The 17,397-nt window shown below is 45.6% G+C and overlaps 1 protein-coding gene across 2 annotated transcripts in view; it reads right to left on the bottom strand.

Moving 5' to 3' along the window:
* Shroom3 (shroom family member 3) overlaps nucleotides 1-11,730 on the bottom strand; it is a 275,797-nt gene extending 264,067 nt beyond the window's left edge. For both annotated transcript variants that reach the window (XM_055595724.1, XM_055595721.1), the window contains exon 1: nucleotides 11,372-11,730. In XM_055595724.1, coding sequence (XP_055451699.1) covers nucleotides 11,372-11,536 — 165 coding nt within the window. In that variant the 5' untranslated portion in view covers nucleotides 11,537-11,730. The remainder of the gene's footprint in view (nucleotides 1-11,371) is intronic.
* Between the last annotated feature and the right edge of the window lie 5,667 nt (nucleotides 11,731-17,397).

Below are 17,397 nucleotides of genomic sequence, written 5' to 3' on the forward strand. Positions count from 1 at the left end.
TAGCATCAAGCCAGCTCTAACTGTGGACAACCACTGCTTCATTCTGCAGAGCACACTCTAGGAGTTAGCACAGAGATATGTCAGTTATCCTATCTGAGGTGAGCTACAGCAACTCCAGTCTACCTTGGCAGGAAGCTTGTTCCTGGTGGCATCCATTCTGCTGGCAAAAGGGAGGCAAAATAGACTTTAAGCAAAGAGTTTCATCGCTGACATTTGGAAGTCCCAAGTGAGAAGAACAGGAATGTGGGCATAGCAGCAATCGGGAAGGTCAGCTCATTAGGTTAAGATCAAAGCGGAAAGCATTTGGTCTATGGTGCAGGGCCTCATTCACTGAATGTTTCCCAGGCCATCACGTTTTCACACAGTCAGTAAAGAATGTTCTGACTAAATATAGCAGTGAGAGAATGAAGTGACCTCGCTTTAAATCCTGGCTCCATCAGGATTTAGGAGAAAGCTCCTTTCCTCCTATATACAAACAAATCTCATTCTAATACAATAATATCCTGCAATAGTGCCTGACCCACAAATGGAAATCAATATATATTTCTCCTCTTCCTATTCTAGTTCCTCTGTTTTGAGAAGCCAGGTAGCAATAACGTTTAGTACCTGGCATCAGGAAGGAGCCAGATAGCTTGTCCCACTAGAAAGAATCTAAATAAACTGTTCTTCCAAAAGGTCATATCCACTGACTTCCATGTGTAGGAGAAAGTATGACAGGAGTCCTTTTGAGAGAGTGCCAACAACTTGTTGAATTGTAGACTCCGAGCCAAGAGTACCACCATGCAACCATGAAGGCAGCCCTAAAGAATATGGCTAATTCTTTTAACCTTCCCCTGCTGTCTTATTCTTAGGTCAATGGCCGCCTTCTTTTTTGGCTGGCTGCTCATTAGTATACACTCAAAAGCAAAAAATATGAAAAGCAAACAACACGGACAGGCATAAGAGAAAGGCCTGTGCTATTTCCCCTTACCATCCCAAAGAAGGTTATTCACTGTCCAATTTCTCAATTATTTATCTCAATACCAACATGTGTATTCGTTTCTGGATGCCACCCAGATGCTGGGTCTGAATTCCAGCAGCTCATTTCCCAGTTTCCATGAGACAAGTCTGAAAACTTTGAACTCCCCAGAGAACACACACAAGATGATGAAAGCTTAAATTATACCCATACATATTTATACATTGCAAGCTTTACTTTTCAAAGGAAAGAAAGAGGGCTGAGAATACAGCTTGGTGGCAGTGTGTTTACCTAGCATGTGTGAAAGGAGAAAGACAATTAGTTCGACAATCAGCAAACAAGTGTATTCAGAACAGCATTTGATACCTAAAGAGCTAAACACTTAGTCCAACTAACTTCACCTCAGTCACCTAGCTTGATTGGTTGATTGGTTACTTTTGTTGCTGGCTTTTTTGGTGCAGTTTACTTTTTTTTTTTTTTAAGATTTATTTACTTATATGTATGTCTGTGTGCCTACGTGAGTTTATGTGCTCCACACGTGTACAAGTACCCACGGAGGCCCGAAGAGGGTGACACATCTCTGAAGTTGAGCTATAGGTGGTTGTGGCTGCTGAGAACAGAACTCGGGTTCTCTGAGAGAGCAGTGTGTACTCTTAGCCGCTGAGCCATCTCTCCAGCCCCTCGGCTTCCATCTCATACCACTTTCTCTCTTGCATAGCAAGTCTATGTGATATATAGTTGTATATGTGATATATACTCAGTTGGGAGGATGGCAAACATGTTCATGTGAGCTCACAGAGGCTGGAGAAGGCCTTTGGTTCTCCTGCTCATTCACCTTCCATCTGATTTTCTCGAGATAGAGAGGGTACCTCACTGACACTGGGGCTAGCCTGGCGGCTCTCAAGTCTTTGAGATCCTTGTGCCTCTGCCTTTACCAAATTATAAGCCTGTGCAGCCATGCTCAGCTTTGTGTGTGGGTGCCTGGGATTTGAACTCAGGTCCTCACACTTGCCAAGTAAGTGCTCTTCCTTGCTAAGCCCCTGCCTTGCTGTCTGTTTATGTAAGGTGACAAGACTTTGTACCTCCTACTTACAAGTCTCGAACGTCTGATTCTTATCCACTAGGTCTTAGCTCAAGCGTAACGTGGGAAAATGCTCCTCCAGCCACCTGATGAAGTGTAAGTCCTGCTCTCCCTCTCCCCCATGGATACCATCCCTCAAGAGCACCCTGTATTGGTTCTTACTAATACCATTATCACGGAATTGTCCTGCACAAACACGTCCATTGCCACAGGGCAGGGTATCTGTTCAGCGTTTCACTGTGAAGTGTCAACTCTGGCCTCTCGGGGACCATCTTTAGTACATGAGTTACAGGAGAGGCCTTCGAGTTACAGGAGAGGCCTGCTGCTGTTGCAGTCCTACCGTCCTGCCATCAGCCCATACCTAACATCTGGAGCGATGCTTTGCCATCCCACTATCGCACAGCTTAACTCGCTGGATGTTTATCAAGATCACATTGGGTAAGGATGCTCAAGTTTTAAAGACAAGAAAACTGAGTTTCAGGGAGGCTGAATCCCTTGAACGAGGTCACATGATCAGTGGTATTACTCTTGTTTATTCTCACTCCAAGCCATCCACCATCTGGGATGAGTATTTTGCTATATTTGACAGCCTCACGCCAAACGATGAAAATAACAGAAATTACAAACATACCAAAGAGTACTTTTTAAAAATAAAAATTTAGATAATTAAAAAAAAATGCAGTTCAAAAGGGAGAGGGTCACAGCAAATAGGTAGGAGGAATGAAAACTGCAGTTGATGGAAGTACAAGTTCAGGCTCTGAGGGCCAGGACAGTGTCCGGGCACCGATCCGCCAAGTTGGCAAAGCATCCTGGGAAGGCAGGAAGAAAATGTCACTCCCATTCTGTAGGTCAGATACACCAACTTTGTTTTTGTGGGAAAAGTCACTAAAAGAGAGGCATGGCTCTTGATTTATCCGAGACTCTGCATCATTTTGCTGTAACTGCAAAGTGCCTGGGAGGTCAGAGCGCGGGAGACGGATGGACTCCCAGGATGCTCCGAGCACAACAACTCTGCAGCCCTCTGGATAAGATGCTCACTGTCTTGGAACCACATCAAAGGCAGCGACGTGGAAGCCCCTCTGAGGGTTAGGCGGATCCAGAGTGTCTTTTGAGGTATTGTGGTTTTTTTTTTTTTTTTTTTTTTTTTCAAAGACAGATAGAAAATCTCTCATTATGTGTCTCCAATTGCACTGTGGGCTCACTAAAATGAGACGAATATTTCTTCGGTTAAACTGCATTCTCTGTGTAGGGAAAGCTTTGGAGGATGTATTAGTTTTAAAAGAAAGCAGGGTCCGCACTGATTTTTAGATCTACTTGGCATCGAAGTTCAGCATGGTGTTTAAATAAAACCCTTCTCCACCCAACAACAGCGAAAGGAGCACAGCTTTAACCTGTTTCTCAGAATGTGTTACACTTTAACCAAAGCTTGGGTAACCCATTAAAAGTTAAATAAAAGAACTTGTTTCCCTGTTTTTAATTCAATCTAAGAGACATTTGCCAAACACTTTATATGTGTAAGGTATATACATATATATTTACATATGAGTAAAAGCTTGATTGCTTTATATTTCTCAGGCAGAAATTTATTCATTTATTTATTTCTAATTTTTTTAAATTTTTACTTTTAGGGATGGGGTCATTTGTAGCCCAGGTTGGCCTCAAACTCAGCTATGCAGCCAAGGAAGACTCAAACTCCTGATGGTCCTGCCTCCACTTCCTGAGTATGCCACCATGCCTAGTTTTTGCAGTGCTGGGTTTGAACCCAGCTTCCTGCATCTTAGGCAAACAGTTCACCAACTGACCTATGCCTCTGGCTTTCAAGCAGGGTTTTCTAATAGTCTGTTTATACACTACCCTAGATATTCTTCTAAGAAAAACAAAAAACAAAAACAAAAACCTTTTTTTTGAGATAGTATGTACCTCAGGTTGGCCTTGAACTTGCTATGCAGCCAAAGCTGGCCTTTAACTCCTGATCCCCCTGCCTCCACTTCCCAAGCACTATAATTACAGGTGTGTGCCCCTCCACCCTGAATCAATTTTGCAATCTGCTTTGATATTAGTCATTTCCTCTCTACTCATGCGTACATTTCCATAATCGCTACTTCTAATTTCAGCACTGTGGATAGCAGGAAGGAAAGACAGCGGCGGAGGGGGAGAGTAAGAGGAGGGGAGTACTCAACCCCCTTAGCTTCCGGAAGTTACAATCTAAAAAGAGATTCATACAAAAGCAATAATGGCCTCAGCATAAAGCAACGACCAACTCACTAGCTGAGCTTTACATACACATTGAAGACAACACACACACACACACACACACACACACACACACATACACACACACACTTTGTCAGCTAAAACAGGAAGCACCTTGGCAAATACATACACTCTTTGTGATTCAGGTTTTCTTTTCTTTTTTTTCTCAGTATAATACGGAAGCTGGGTCACATGACTGCCAGGGTTCTTTACAGCTCTGAAATCCTATAAGCCACTTAAACTGAGAATTTGCTGTGTGTGAAGCGAGAGGTATTTCACCAGAGAAAGCAGGATTTACGAGCACAAGTAAAACCCATGAGGCCTTAAGGAGACCACAGTTCATCCACAGGAGGCTAAGGGCAAAGGACTGTTTTATGAGAAGACCAGGAAGGAAACTTCAGCAATCAAGAGGAGGCCAGCAAGATTGGAACCTGAACAAGGAAGGGACACACACCTATTTAAAAGCAGCTGAGGGGTGGGCAGATGAAGGACAAAGAGTGGGTGTCAAAGGAAAAAAAGAAAGAAAACTAAGGAGAGAAATTGAGAAAGCCTGGGCATTTGAACATGTAAAATAAGTATGGTGGCACACTTCTGTAACCCCAGCACCCAAGAGGCTGAGTAACAAGCACAGGCTTGCAATACTAGCACGTAGGAGATAAAGGGAGAAGGATTAGGAGTTCAAGGACAGCCTTGGCTCCAAAGCAAATTCAAGGCTAGCCTGTGCTACATGAAACCCTATCTCAAAAAAAAAAAAATTTTTTTTAAAGGAATGGTGGAGATAGCAAGCTGATATAATTTAACGCTTAGAAGAAGACAAAAAAGATGGCTACAGTGAGCCAATTTAACCAGCCCAGAGTTGGAAGGAAATGCTTAAAAATCATTTTAAATTGAACGCAGGGACCATGGTCTGTTTTACTACAGAAGAAGTGAACCAAGAGAGATTTATGGCTGAGGCTTGTATGACAAAATCCAGGGCTGCCTGGAAATCTGGAAAGCCAAAAAGTACCGATTCTAGACAGACAGAGACCATCCAGACATGATAGTAACTGTCTCACAGTCACCTGGACAAGTCAATCCCTTCACATGGAGGCCTTGGTTCCGAACACTGCACACAGTGTCCCACAGTACAGTAAAGCACCTTGCTTCGCGTCCAAAGAGTGCTGACTGGAATGTTCTCGACAAGTCTCTATAGAGGCAGAATTGTAAGGAGAGCATCTATGGCACTTAGAACAATGGTTTTCAACCTGTGGGTCATGACCCCTTTGGGAGTTAACCGATCTTTCACAGGGATTGCCGATCAGACAGCCTGCACATCAGATAGTTACATTACAATCCACACCAGCAAAATTACAGTAATGACAAATCCTTCCCATGGGTGAGGCTCAGAGGGATGGTAGCACCTCACTCTGATCCGAGTGCAAATGTTGGCAACCCCAGGTTCCTCCTCCTGGGTGACTGCAACCTGAGACTGCCCCCCTACAGAGACCTGCTAACCAGACCAGCTAACCCCTGACGGCTCCATCAGAGAGAGCACAGCCCACCCAACCTCAGCTTTCCTGTACGTCTGTCGGTCACTTCTTCATTCCTTTGTCACCCCAGTGAGGCTTTCAAGAGCAAACCATGCTACCACATTGGGACAGAATATTTGGGGAGATCTAAATATATGCTCTCCGGCCATAATCACTCATATTTCATCCAAAATAAACCGTGCCTTTTACTCCTTTAAGGTCAGGTTTGTTCCTTCCCACAACACTAGCTATGGAAGCTTCCAAGAGTTGCTTAGATTGTGGCCCCATTCCTCATGGAGGTCACTTGCATACTTGGTTGACCTTCTTTACGGATTTCTAGAACATGAATGATTAACACGTGTAGCTATCTTGGAATACACCCTTGAGCACAGCAAGCTCTCGGCAGCACCCGCTTGCTGTGGTTGTTGTCATTATTTAGCGATGCTCCCTAGGAGCAGGTGCCCGCCTGCAGCAGGTGGAGCTGCTTTTCCCAGCTCCTGCACCGAGCAAATGACTCATAATCAAATCAGGCTGCCAACTTACTGCACAATGGCATTGTCTGAGCGTCCACTTACAAACCACCATTTTATTTAAGGTACCCTTTCTATTTGAAGCTCACAGATTACAGAGGCTCGTTTTTCGACCCCACCTTTCCTTTTCAAGGACATTAAATCCCAAAGAAAGCAATTAGAAAATAATCTTTTATGGCCACCCCTTTGTAGTCCTCCCCCCATTCATTTTCCTGTCTCGTTTTGTACCAAAAGAAAAGCGATACTTCGTGCATTATAGTGCCATCTATAAGCTGGTTGCTAAAAACTGTGAGCATAAAGTGTACGTGCTTTCCTAACACTCAGTATGTACCATCTCCTCCCTTCCCCTGCAACTGGGAACTGCCCTACCTTTGGAGAATAGGGTATGTCTGCTCAGCAGTGCATAAGTCCATGATGCACGTTTCTCATTGGCTCAGAGAGAAGACCTGAAACCAATCTCAGCTGCTAAGTTTCACTCTAGAGCAGCAGCGGTTCTCAACCTGTGGGTTGTGACCCGTTATGGAATCCAGTGGTCACGTATCTGCATATCAGATATTTACATTATGAGTCACAACAGTGGCAACGTTACAGCCATGAAGAGCCATGAAATGGGCTTATGGTTGGGGGTCACCACAACATGAGAAACTATATCAAAGAGTTGAGACCCACTGCCCTACCTTCTTCCCTGGTTCTGCCTTCATTCTATAAACTTTCACCAACATCTACACTCTCTAGGGTAGATAAAATAGCGCTCTCTCTTCCCAAAAGGCATCCGATTTGTAATCCCTGGATCTCGTGATTATGCTAGGCTAGATGGCAAAGGAAGAACCAAATGGAATTGGAGCTATTAACCAGCTGGATTTACAAGCAGCACATTACCTTAGCAGGCCCAATAAAATCACGAGGGTCTTTAAAGGTTGACAAAGAGGATGGGGCTAGAGGCATTTTTTGCCTGGCCTCTAGCATGATGCCGAGTTCAATTCCCAGAACTACCAACAAACTTAGCGACAAGGGAGGCAGAGTCAGAGGGTATAGTGAGAAACGAGACTTAAGCTGCTGTGGTTGGCTTTGAAGGAAAGAGGCGACTGGGACACTGGGGAATGTGAGCCTTTAGAACTAAAAGAGAGAGGAAACAGACTTTCTGCTGGAGCCCTCAGAGGGAGAGTCTGGCCCTACAGCCACTTTGTTGCTCCTCCCGCCTACAGAACTATAGGTTGGTAAGCTTGCATTGTGTTAAGTCAGCAAATCTTGGGTGATTTGTTACAGCAGCAACAAGAAACGGACACATACCTAAACTCTGGAAATCTGTCTAGCTTTCTCCCATCTTAAGGGAACCCTGCTTCCCTGCTTAAACTGCCCACTGCCTGACTCTGCCTTTTGCTGCTTGATCCAGTAGACGTTATTAAATGGTAACTATATCAGGCACTATGCTAGGTCCCGATAATTTAAGAGTTAGACATAGCCATGCCCTTTCATTTACTCAACATTTGTTTTCAAGCAGCAGGCAAAGAGCCTTGACTTCTTCTAGAAAGGTTAGATCCCTATTACAGGCTCTGGGTTAGACATGGCAAAAATGAATGAAATACTCCCTGTGCCCCACAAGTTAGTGAACATAAATAAAACATCGTGATTCAGTGAGATAAAGATATGATACAGGAGTACAGAAGTGAGACCAAGTAACTCAGCTGGGGACATCAGGGAAATCTGACATGGAGGCATAGGGGAGCAGGGCTTTGCTCGCCATATGAGACGGAGAAAGATGTTCCAAAGCCTTGGTGCAAGGAAACACTTCAAATGTCATCAGTGCGAATGAGGGTCAGAATTTTAAATCTGATTGCATTTTTTGTTGCCATCCATTGAAACAGAAATGGAAATGGCTGTTGGCTATCATATTGGACAAAGCAGACTGAACTAGATTACACTCCTGTGGATAGTGGATATTCCCTTCTCTTTCCCCCCTGCATTTTTCTTTCTTTCTTTCTTTCTTCCTTCCTTCCTTTTTTTTTTTTTTTTGGTTTGGTTTTGGTTTTCTTTAAAACAGGGTTTCTCTGTGTAGCCTTGGCTGTCTTGGACTCGCTTTGTAGACCAGGATGGCCTTGAACTCACAGAGATCCATCTACCTCTGCCTCCCAGAGTGCTGGGATTAGAGGTGTGCGCCGATCTGTGTTGGTGGTACAGTGGTGAGCATAGCTGCCTTGCTGCCTGTTTCTTTTCTTTTTTCTTAATTTTAATTCTTATTTATGCATTTTACATCCCACTGGTAGCCTCCTCCTTCCTCTCCTCCTGGTCCACCCTCCCTGCCTGTTTCCCTTATCCCCCATCCCTACTCCTCAGAGAAGGGGAGTCTACCCACCCACCCCAGCACAAGTTGCATCAGGACTGAGCCAATCCTCTTCCCCTGTGGTCTTCCTGCCTATTTCTTAATGGCTGGAAATTAGACAGGGTACCAGGTTACCTTGGTCATGCCAATCGGACATCGCTCTGGATTGGAGGTAGGAAAATAAAAGGAACTTGTATTTGGTGATATAAAGAGGCACATTCCAGCTCATCTTATGTTCAGACTACCAGGTGGGAGAAATGTAAGTGCTGCTACTGTTTAAAGAGTTGCAGACAAACTTCCTCCAATCCCAGCTGGACTATGAATTGTCCCCACAGGGTCCGGGGTTTGAATACTTGGTCCTCTGCTCTTTTGAGATGTTACTGAACCTTTGGGACTGTGGCTTGGCTAAGAAGAGGCCTTGAGATTGATTATCGGCTTCTGGTTCTCATCTTCCTGTTGAGATGCGAACAAGGCCATGCTGCAAGTCCATGCCGCCAGAGAGGGAGTCTCCCTCGCCACTATTCCACTCTTGCCCGGATGGACTGTATTCCTAAAACTGTGCACAGACATAAGTCCTTCCCTTAAGTCACTCCTGTCAGGTACTTTATCACAAAGCAAGAAAAGTAGCAGAGAGAACACAAAGGTCTCCGAGGATAATGAAGAGCAGCAGCCATAATCTTTATGAAGATTTAAAAAACTTTCTTTATAGCAAACATTCCACTACATTTCACAGTCACATCTCATCTCTACATCGCAGTCCACGGACATACAGAGCGGTATACCCACAACCTGCAGTCACCAGTGGGTTCCGGCAGCTCGGCAGAAGTGGGATTAGACCTGTCCCTGACCCGCCAGCACTCTCGTGAATACACACATAGATTTTATCAGTAAAAGACGGGAAGGCCAGGCAATCGGTTTTAAAATGCACACATTTTCAAACGCACTTAACGATAGACATTCTCAGTTGTTTACCCAACAGTTAACTCTGCTTCATTCATAGAAAGAACCACTTTTTTTGTTGTTGTTGTTTCTCAAATAGTAGCAAAGAATCCTTGACTTCTAGAAGGGTAGGACCCTATTCAGAATTCATGAGAGAAACCCTAGTCCGTCCAAACTAGTCATGGTCATTAATTTCCTTTTACTATCTACAGGAGAGCTGTACAGTGCAGTTCTGGCCAAAGAGAATTAAGCAAAAGTCTGATGAGAAAGCAAAAACCTTCCAACCTGCTTAGAACGAAGATGCAATACCAGAGGTGCAGGACTGACCCTGCAACCATGAGGACAGAGGACCACAAGGAAGAATGGCAAAACGAAAGATCTGTGTGGAATTCCTGACTTGATCAAGCTGTTGCCATGCCCAACAGCTGACTTCCATCTAGACTTCTTGTAGCTGGAGAAAAACAAGCCTCCATTTACCATAAAGGCCGTGGTTATGTGGCTTTAGTTTTCCAGTAAGTGAAATCCTTCCTAGTGGATACGTATACACACACCCTCTGTTTTCCTTCAGGAAAGCTCACAGCCTGCAGGATGTCCTGCACACCTGGCACCAGCTGCTGTCACTCCAGCTCCTCTCTCTCCCCTCAGCTGAGGGGCGAGGCCGATATGAAAATCAACCTCATAAGACAGCAGAGTTCAAATTCATCACACAGCATTTCTTCCTCCACCCTCAGGCTCAAAAGAACGCCCTCCCTCAGTCACAGATTCCTTGGGGGATGTGATTGCCTGAAAGCCCTTAAATAGCCTACTGCCCTCAACTCTTGCTGATCTGTCACTTCAAAATAAATATGATAGCAAGTAATATGAAAGTCTGAAGTTTCAGAAAAAAAAGAAAACTAACTCTAAAGCCTAAAATACAAAACAAAAAAGAAACAACCAAACAAAACCCCCAAAAGATCAGTGAAGATTGAGTGGTATATTACAGGATCCCTTGGTTTCAAAATCAGACCTAAATAATGCACAGAGGAGCAGAAGGTTGTGTGTGTGTGTGTGTGTGTGTGTGTGTGTGTGTGTGTGTGTGTGTCTGTCGGGGGGGGGGGGGAGGGGGTGTCTGTGTGTTTTGTTGTTTCCTGTTTGTTTTTGTCCATGCTAAAAGCCACTCTATTTCCTTCTGTGTATAAAGCAATGAGTTCTCCAAAAATTATTTGTACGTTTCCTTCCTTGGTTTTTTGAGACAGAGTCTTGCTAACCTGCTCTGGGCTGAAGGTCTTGCTTCTGTGCTCCTGCTGGGTTTAGTGGGCTAATGACCTAAAATTAAAAGAACACAAAATATCCCTAATGCTGGGTATTCTTGGTTGAAGGGCGAGATTTTTTTTTTTTTTTTTTTTCTGACCCCGTACTATGCCGCGGTCGTTTGAGGCTGCTGATCTTTAATCTGATTTATAACGGAAGGCTCGTGTGGGAACTGATCTCGCATTTCATACACAGAAAGAGGAGATTAGCCATCAAATGAGCACATTTTCCTGGGGATTTCACAGAATAAACGAGCTAGACACACTTCTCTTCCAAACACCAAGCTATCCCAAAACATTTCCAGATAATCAGAAAGGCACGAAACAACAAATTAAGTGTTAAGTGCAATTCAGGCAATGCCAGGTAATTGTCCTCCCCCCTCCCTCCTCCCCAACCCCCGCCGCCACAGTTTTTGACAAATCTGACACATCTTAAAAAGTTGCAAACAAAACCCGGGTTGTTTGGAAGACGGCACTGAGAACAGAAACTCACCTTGGAGATGATGAGCGGTTCACCGTGCTCCAGACCGCCTTTCAGGGTGAAGCCCCAAGGAGCCCCTCCCTTCAGGAGCGCTTCCAGATAAACGAACCTCTCCCCGGGGGTCCCGCCGGGGTTAGGCGGGGCGCTGGGCTCCTCCAAGGTCTCGGGGGTCCTCATCACGCCCGACGCACGGTCAAGTCGGCTTCCGTTTAAAGGGCCCCGACCCGAACGGAGGCGAGCGGAGCTTCCCTGCTGGGCTTCGACCGTCCAGCGCGCTACCCGCGCGCGGGGAGAAACGCATCCAGCCCGTGGCTCGCGGCAACCCGGGGAAGCGAACCGGGGGGGTCCCGGCCGGCGGGGTGTGCCCACTGCGTCCCGAGTCACCGCAGACCGCTCTCTGCTGGCACGCGCGCCGCAGCCTTGTCTTTTTTTTTAAACCTAGAAAAGTAAAAAGCCTTTCACCCTCGTCTAGGGAAAAAAAAAAAGCGGCGGAACCCGCAAAGGAGTACCTCCTTTGCGATTGATCACAGCCCTTTTCTTCTCGGGCGAGTGAAGTTTACCATGACAATAGCCTCCGCCCCTCCGCGGGAGCCGCGTTTAAAGAAAGCGGGCGCTCGCGCTGCCCCCGGCGCCTCCGGAATTTCGGTCCTGTCCGCCGGGGGGCGGAGAGGCCGCGCGGAAACTTTGTAACCCATTTTTTTGTCAAGCCCTAAGTTCACGGTTTTGCTTCTGGGTGTGTGTATGTGGTGGGGGGGGGGGGGGGGTGGCAAGAGGCGACACGGGGTTCGGAGCGCGTAAATTCTCAGTGTGTGCGGGGAGGAGGCCACCCCCACCCCACCCACCCCCCAAATCTCAGCGAGGCGGCGCGCTTCTCGGGCGTTTTCGGCGATGCTGGGTCCCTCTGCAGCCGCCCGGGGTGAGAGCGCGGGTGGCAGGGGCCCAGCAGCAGCGGCAGCGCGACCTGGCGGCGCACGGAGCGCGCTCTGCAGAACTCAGCCACAAAGAGCCGGCAGTCAGGGCCGGCCTGCAGCCCGTAACGCAGAGGAAGCTGAAAACGCACTACAGATGGCTAGAAATAGTTACCAGAAAAGCCCCGCCTCTCACTGATCAAAGCCCAACTTCGGGCAGGCGTTGGTATTTTGAAAAATCCCTCCCGGCACTTCTGCTGGGCCGCCAAGTCTGAGAAGCAGTGCCTAGGCGGTTTGGGCTTTATTGATTTCTTTGGAAGAAAATACCGCATGCTACGGAGAGGCTCGGTCTCTCTGGTCAAATGCTCTCACTATCCAAACTGAGGAAGGCTTTTTCTGCCTTTACCTGTTGTCTGCCCCAAGATTGCCTGTTACCCACTGTGAAGTACTAGGCGCTCATGTCTGAATGTTACTCTGACTTCAGGTTATTAGTGTAAGTTTGTAATAATAATACCTAACGTTTAACATTACTTTCCACTTGGAGTTTGAGCAATATATGATAGCTATTTGTCCGCTCTGAAAGTTTTCTAACACATTAGAATTCTCTCCAAGGAATATATTTTTCTACTTAAATTTGTAATAAGATGAGTTTCATTTTGGGGGAACTGAACTTAAACACTATAGGGGTGTGATAAAAATGTTTGATCTCGGTGTTTTTACTTCTCCATAATGAAAAGTAGGTAGTGAGAAGCAAGTAAGACTGTGGTTTTGAGTCACTGTAATAAATACTGCGACAGGCAAGCCTAACGACCAGGGTTCAGTTCCTTGAGACCCGAATAAAAAGCCACATGCAGTGGGCTGTAATCCCAACATGCCTGCATCAAGACAGGAGGCCCAGGCAGGAGACTGGCCTGGAAGTTTAAGGTCCAGAGAGCCTGAGTAAGGTCCCAGACACAACAGAAGACCCCCACCTCATGAAGGTGGAAAGCTAGAACTAAGTCCCCAAAGTTACCTACTGACTCCACACGCACACCATGGCACTAGTGTGTCCAAATTCATACAAGCATGCACTCACACCATACACACACATGCGCGCGTGCACGCACAATAAAGCAATACACAACTTAAAGCGACGGTGATGCTAAGGTGGGGGTTGGGGAGGCAGATCGTAGCTCAGTTGATAGAGTGCTTGTTTGGCACATAGGAAAAGCCCCAGTTAGCACCGTAGCACCAGCATCTGAAGGACGAGGTCATCCATAGTTACAAAGGTTCAGGCCAGCAGGGGCACCTGAGACCCTACTACCCTTCCATCCTTGGGAAACTAACATTTAATGTTCAGCACGGAGCCTGTAACTCCACCTGAAGGGCCCAATGCCAGAAAGAAAAGAAAAGAAAAACCCCCTTATTTTTACGTAATGGTGGTGTTCTATGGAAACATAGGTATGCCACATGAAAAGGGTAAAATTTTGTTGCTCCTGAAGCATAATTTAGGTTATTTCTATTGATATCCCCTTTGGCAGACTCTTTTTGCAGATCAAAGGCTAAAAGGAAAGGCGGGCGTGGTGGTGAGTGTCTGTTCATAATCCCACCTACTCTGGAGGCTGAAGCGGGAGAACCCTGAGTCCTAACACACTTCAGCCTTAGTAACGTAGCTACATTATGTCTCAAAAATAAATAAAGAGGAGTAGGGTGGGCTCAGTAGGGTAAGCACTGCTGTGCAATTGAATTCAATTGCCCAGAACCGTTGTATAGGCCAGCCATCGTGCACGTGTCTGAAATCCCTGTTCTCCCATGGGGAGAACAAAGTTGGTGATGGAGAACCCAGAAGCTGCTGAGTCAACTAGGAAGCTCACAGGCCAGCTAGCCAATTGTGTAAAGCAGAGACCAGAAACCCGGTCTCAAACAAGGTAGTAAGCAAGTAGTGACACTTAAGGTTGTCCTCTGACCTCCATATGTGTACCCTGCCAAGTGTATCCTGAAGGCAGGCCCGCGCGCGCGTGCGCGCGCGCGCACACACACACACACACACACACGTTATAGTATAGTGTTTTCCCATTGTCATCTTGGTTTGAAGGTAATTTGACCTGGCAGCCATGGTGTGCCTGTGGTGGTCAGAGACAGACTACAGTGTGTCTCAGGAATCAAACTCAGGTTGTCTGTCAGGTTTGAAGGCAAGAACCTTAGCCACGTCATTCCCGACAAACTACCGGGGGTGGGTCTCTGCTGTGTTCAACCAAGCCCGCCCGGCTTCTTCCTGATTTGGAAGCTAAGCTTCACCATCTCTTTCCTCATTTCTAGTACACCGTTCCTTCTGCCTCTTCTTTAGAACTGCCTCCACTTTGGTGATAAAAAGTCTTTTCATAACAGACCCACCCCATCGGGTGGCAACTGCACTTTGCGTGTACAATTGGCAGATTCTGTTTCTGATCAAGATCGCTCTTACCAGTCTCACACTATGTCCTCAGAGGAGAAACGTAATCCCAGCGCCTTGCCAGGCCTAACGTTTCCACACTCAGCTCCTTCAAATGTCATTTGCCTAGCCACAGTGGGTTGTTCTGGAAACCACACGTCTCTCTATCTGTTAACATTGTGCAAGGAAAATGAAATTTGTTCTTCGTAATATACTTTATTTTTTTTTGGGGGGGGGTGGGAATGAGTGTATGCGTGTCAGTGATCCAACCAAAAGCCTTGCACATGTTTGACAAAAGCTCTGCAATCAAGCTCCAGCCCCATACTGTTTTTGCTCACATTTCTAATAATGCGTTTTGTTTATTTATTTATTTTTGTTTTGTTGAAACAAGGTCTCACTGTGTAGCTTTTGCTAGCCTGAAGAGCAATATGTAGAGCAGGCTGGCCTCAAACTCACAGATGATCCGGTTTTGTCTGCCTTCCAAGCGCTGGAATCAGACAGTCAGTGTTTCTGACTGATTTTCAAAGTGTTGGGTTTTGTTTTTGTTGTTTTTAATGGCTCAGTAGTCTCTGAATATGAAGCCAGAGCGACATCTAGTGGCACTTCTGGTTCAATAATTATTAAAGTCAGCTCCGACAAGATAGGTTGGAAAAATTATTTAGTCTTAGAATGCCTCTGAGAAATCTAAAACAAACAAACAAAAAAAATCCATCTATTTTAAAGTTTGTCCATTTCTCTAGGAATTATTTCATAAGCAAAAAGAGTCATCTCTTCATGGGTCTTCTGAAGATGGTAACTTTTGGAGCCGACATCTCCTAACCTCAAAGGCTTATACACTGTCCCTAAAAGCAGTCACTTGGAAGAGACTTGAAGGCACAGACACTAGTTTAAATGACTAGGATCTTCATGCTAGAGCTTTCCCTGAAGTACAAGAACTTTATAGAATGTTAAGCTGGGTACTTCCTCATAACTGGGATTCAGTGAGAATGAAGAAGGGGAACGACGAGATGAAATGTACAGCATCTGCTTCATGACCTGCAGTACAGCTTGTCACAAAATGATCACAGCACAGTCAGTCCAGAGTTTTTGGAAATGATCGACAGTGATTATAATTCAGACAATTGCATAGGTGTATGTACACCTGCCGCAACCCATGGATGGTGTACCGCAAGTGAATGCAGTTTGTTCAAAGGAAATTTTGCCTCGATAATGTTAGCTTAAAAAAAATAAAAGCCAACTAAGCCTTGTGGTGCACATCTGTCATTCTAGGACTCGGCCAGAACAGGCAGGAATATTCCAATTCAAGGCCAGCGGGGCTACACATGGCATTCCAGGCCCGTCTGGGCTAGGTAGGGATACTCTTGTCTCGTAAAACAAACAACAAAACCCAGACAGGCTGTGGTGGTTTGGTGGTGCCCACAGACTCATGTGTTTGAACGCTTGGCCATAGAGAATGGCACTAGTAGGAGGCGGAGTCTTGTTGGAGTAGGCCTTAGTGGAGGAAGTATGTCATCATGGGGGTGTACTTTGAGGTGTCCTATGCCCAAGCTATGAAACGTGTGGCACATAGTGTCCTTCTGCTGCTCTTGGATCAAGGGGTAGAACTCTCAGCTCCTTCTCTGGCACCGTGTCTGCCTGGATGCCACCACACTTCCCACCATGATGATAATGGACTAAACCTCTGAAACTGTAAGCCTCAATTAAATGTTTTCCTTTATAAGGGTTGCCTTGGTCGTGGTGTCCCTTCACAGTAGTGAAACCCTAAGACAGAAGTAAACAAGCACATGTACTTACTATTCAAGGATTTCAAAGATTCCAGGAACCAATGAGTGAAAAACTAAAATGTGACACACACAATAAAATGTTAATTAGCCTTAAAAAAAACAGAATAAAATTCTCTGGGCATGGTGATACCCACCTATAATCCTAGCATTTAGGAGGTGGAGGCAGGAGGATCGGGAATTCGTACTCACCCTTGACTATGTAGTGAGCCTGAGGTCAGCCTAGGCTACCCAAGACTGTATATATAAAAACCAAACAAAAGGAATGAAACATGTGTGTAGAAATTAATCTTTAAAAAAACATTAAGTAAGCCAGACATAGAAAAGCAAACACTGGGGGCTGGAGAGATGGCTCCCTGGTTAAGAGTACTTACTGCTTTTCCAGAGAACCCTGGTTCAGCTCCCAGCACTCATATTTGTGGCTCACAACCACTTACTTGTAACTCCAGTTTCAGGGGATTCAATGCCATTTCCTGGCCCCCAGGGGCACTAGGTACCCATGCAGTACCCATACACAGATGCAGAAAAAAACACTCACACAAAGAAAATAAACAAACCTTAAAAAAAAGTTATGCATTTATGCTTATGCGCAGTGCAAAGCCAACAGTAGACAAAGTCATGACACAGAGAATAGGATGATGGGGTTGGAGGAAGAGGCATGCAAAATTGGTGTTCTGAAAAGCGTTGAGTTTCAGCTGGGGGAGGACAAAGCTTCGGCAATGGACGGTGATGACGTTTGCATACAGCTATGTGCTTGAAAATAAAAGCACAAAATAGGAATAAGTTAATCCCACGTACACTTAAAAACACCTAAAGTGGGGCCATGAGACAGGTGAGACCGCTCAGCGGGTAAATACACTTGTAGCCAAATCTGACTGACTGGTTTCATTATCTGGGACACACATGGTGACAGGCAGGAACCAACTCTGACCTCCACAC

The sequence above is a fragment of the Psammomys obesus genome, unplaced genomic scaffold, assembly GCF_907164565.1.
Source record: "Psammomys obesus unplaced genomic scaffold, mPsaObe1.curated_primary_1811, whole genome shotgun sequence".
In the NCBI taxonomy this organism is placed as follows: domain Eukaryota; kingdom Metazoa; phylum Chordata; class Mammalia; order Rodentia; family Muridae; genus Psammomys; species Psammomys obesus.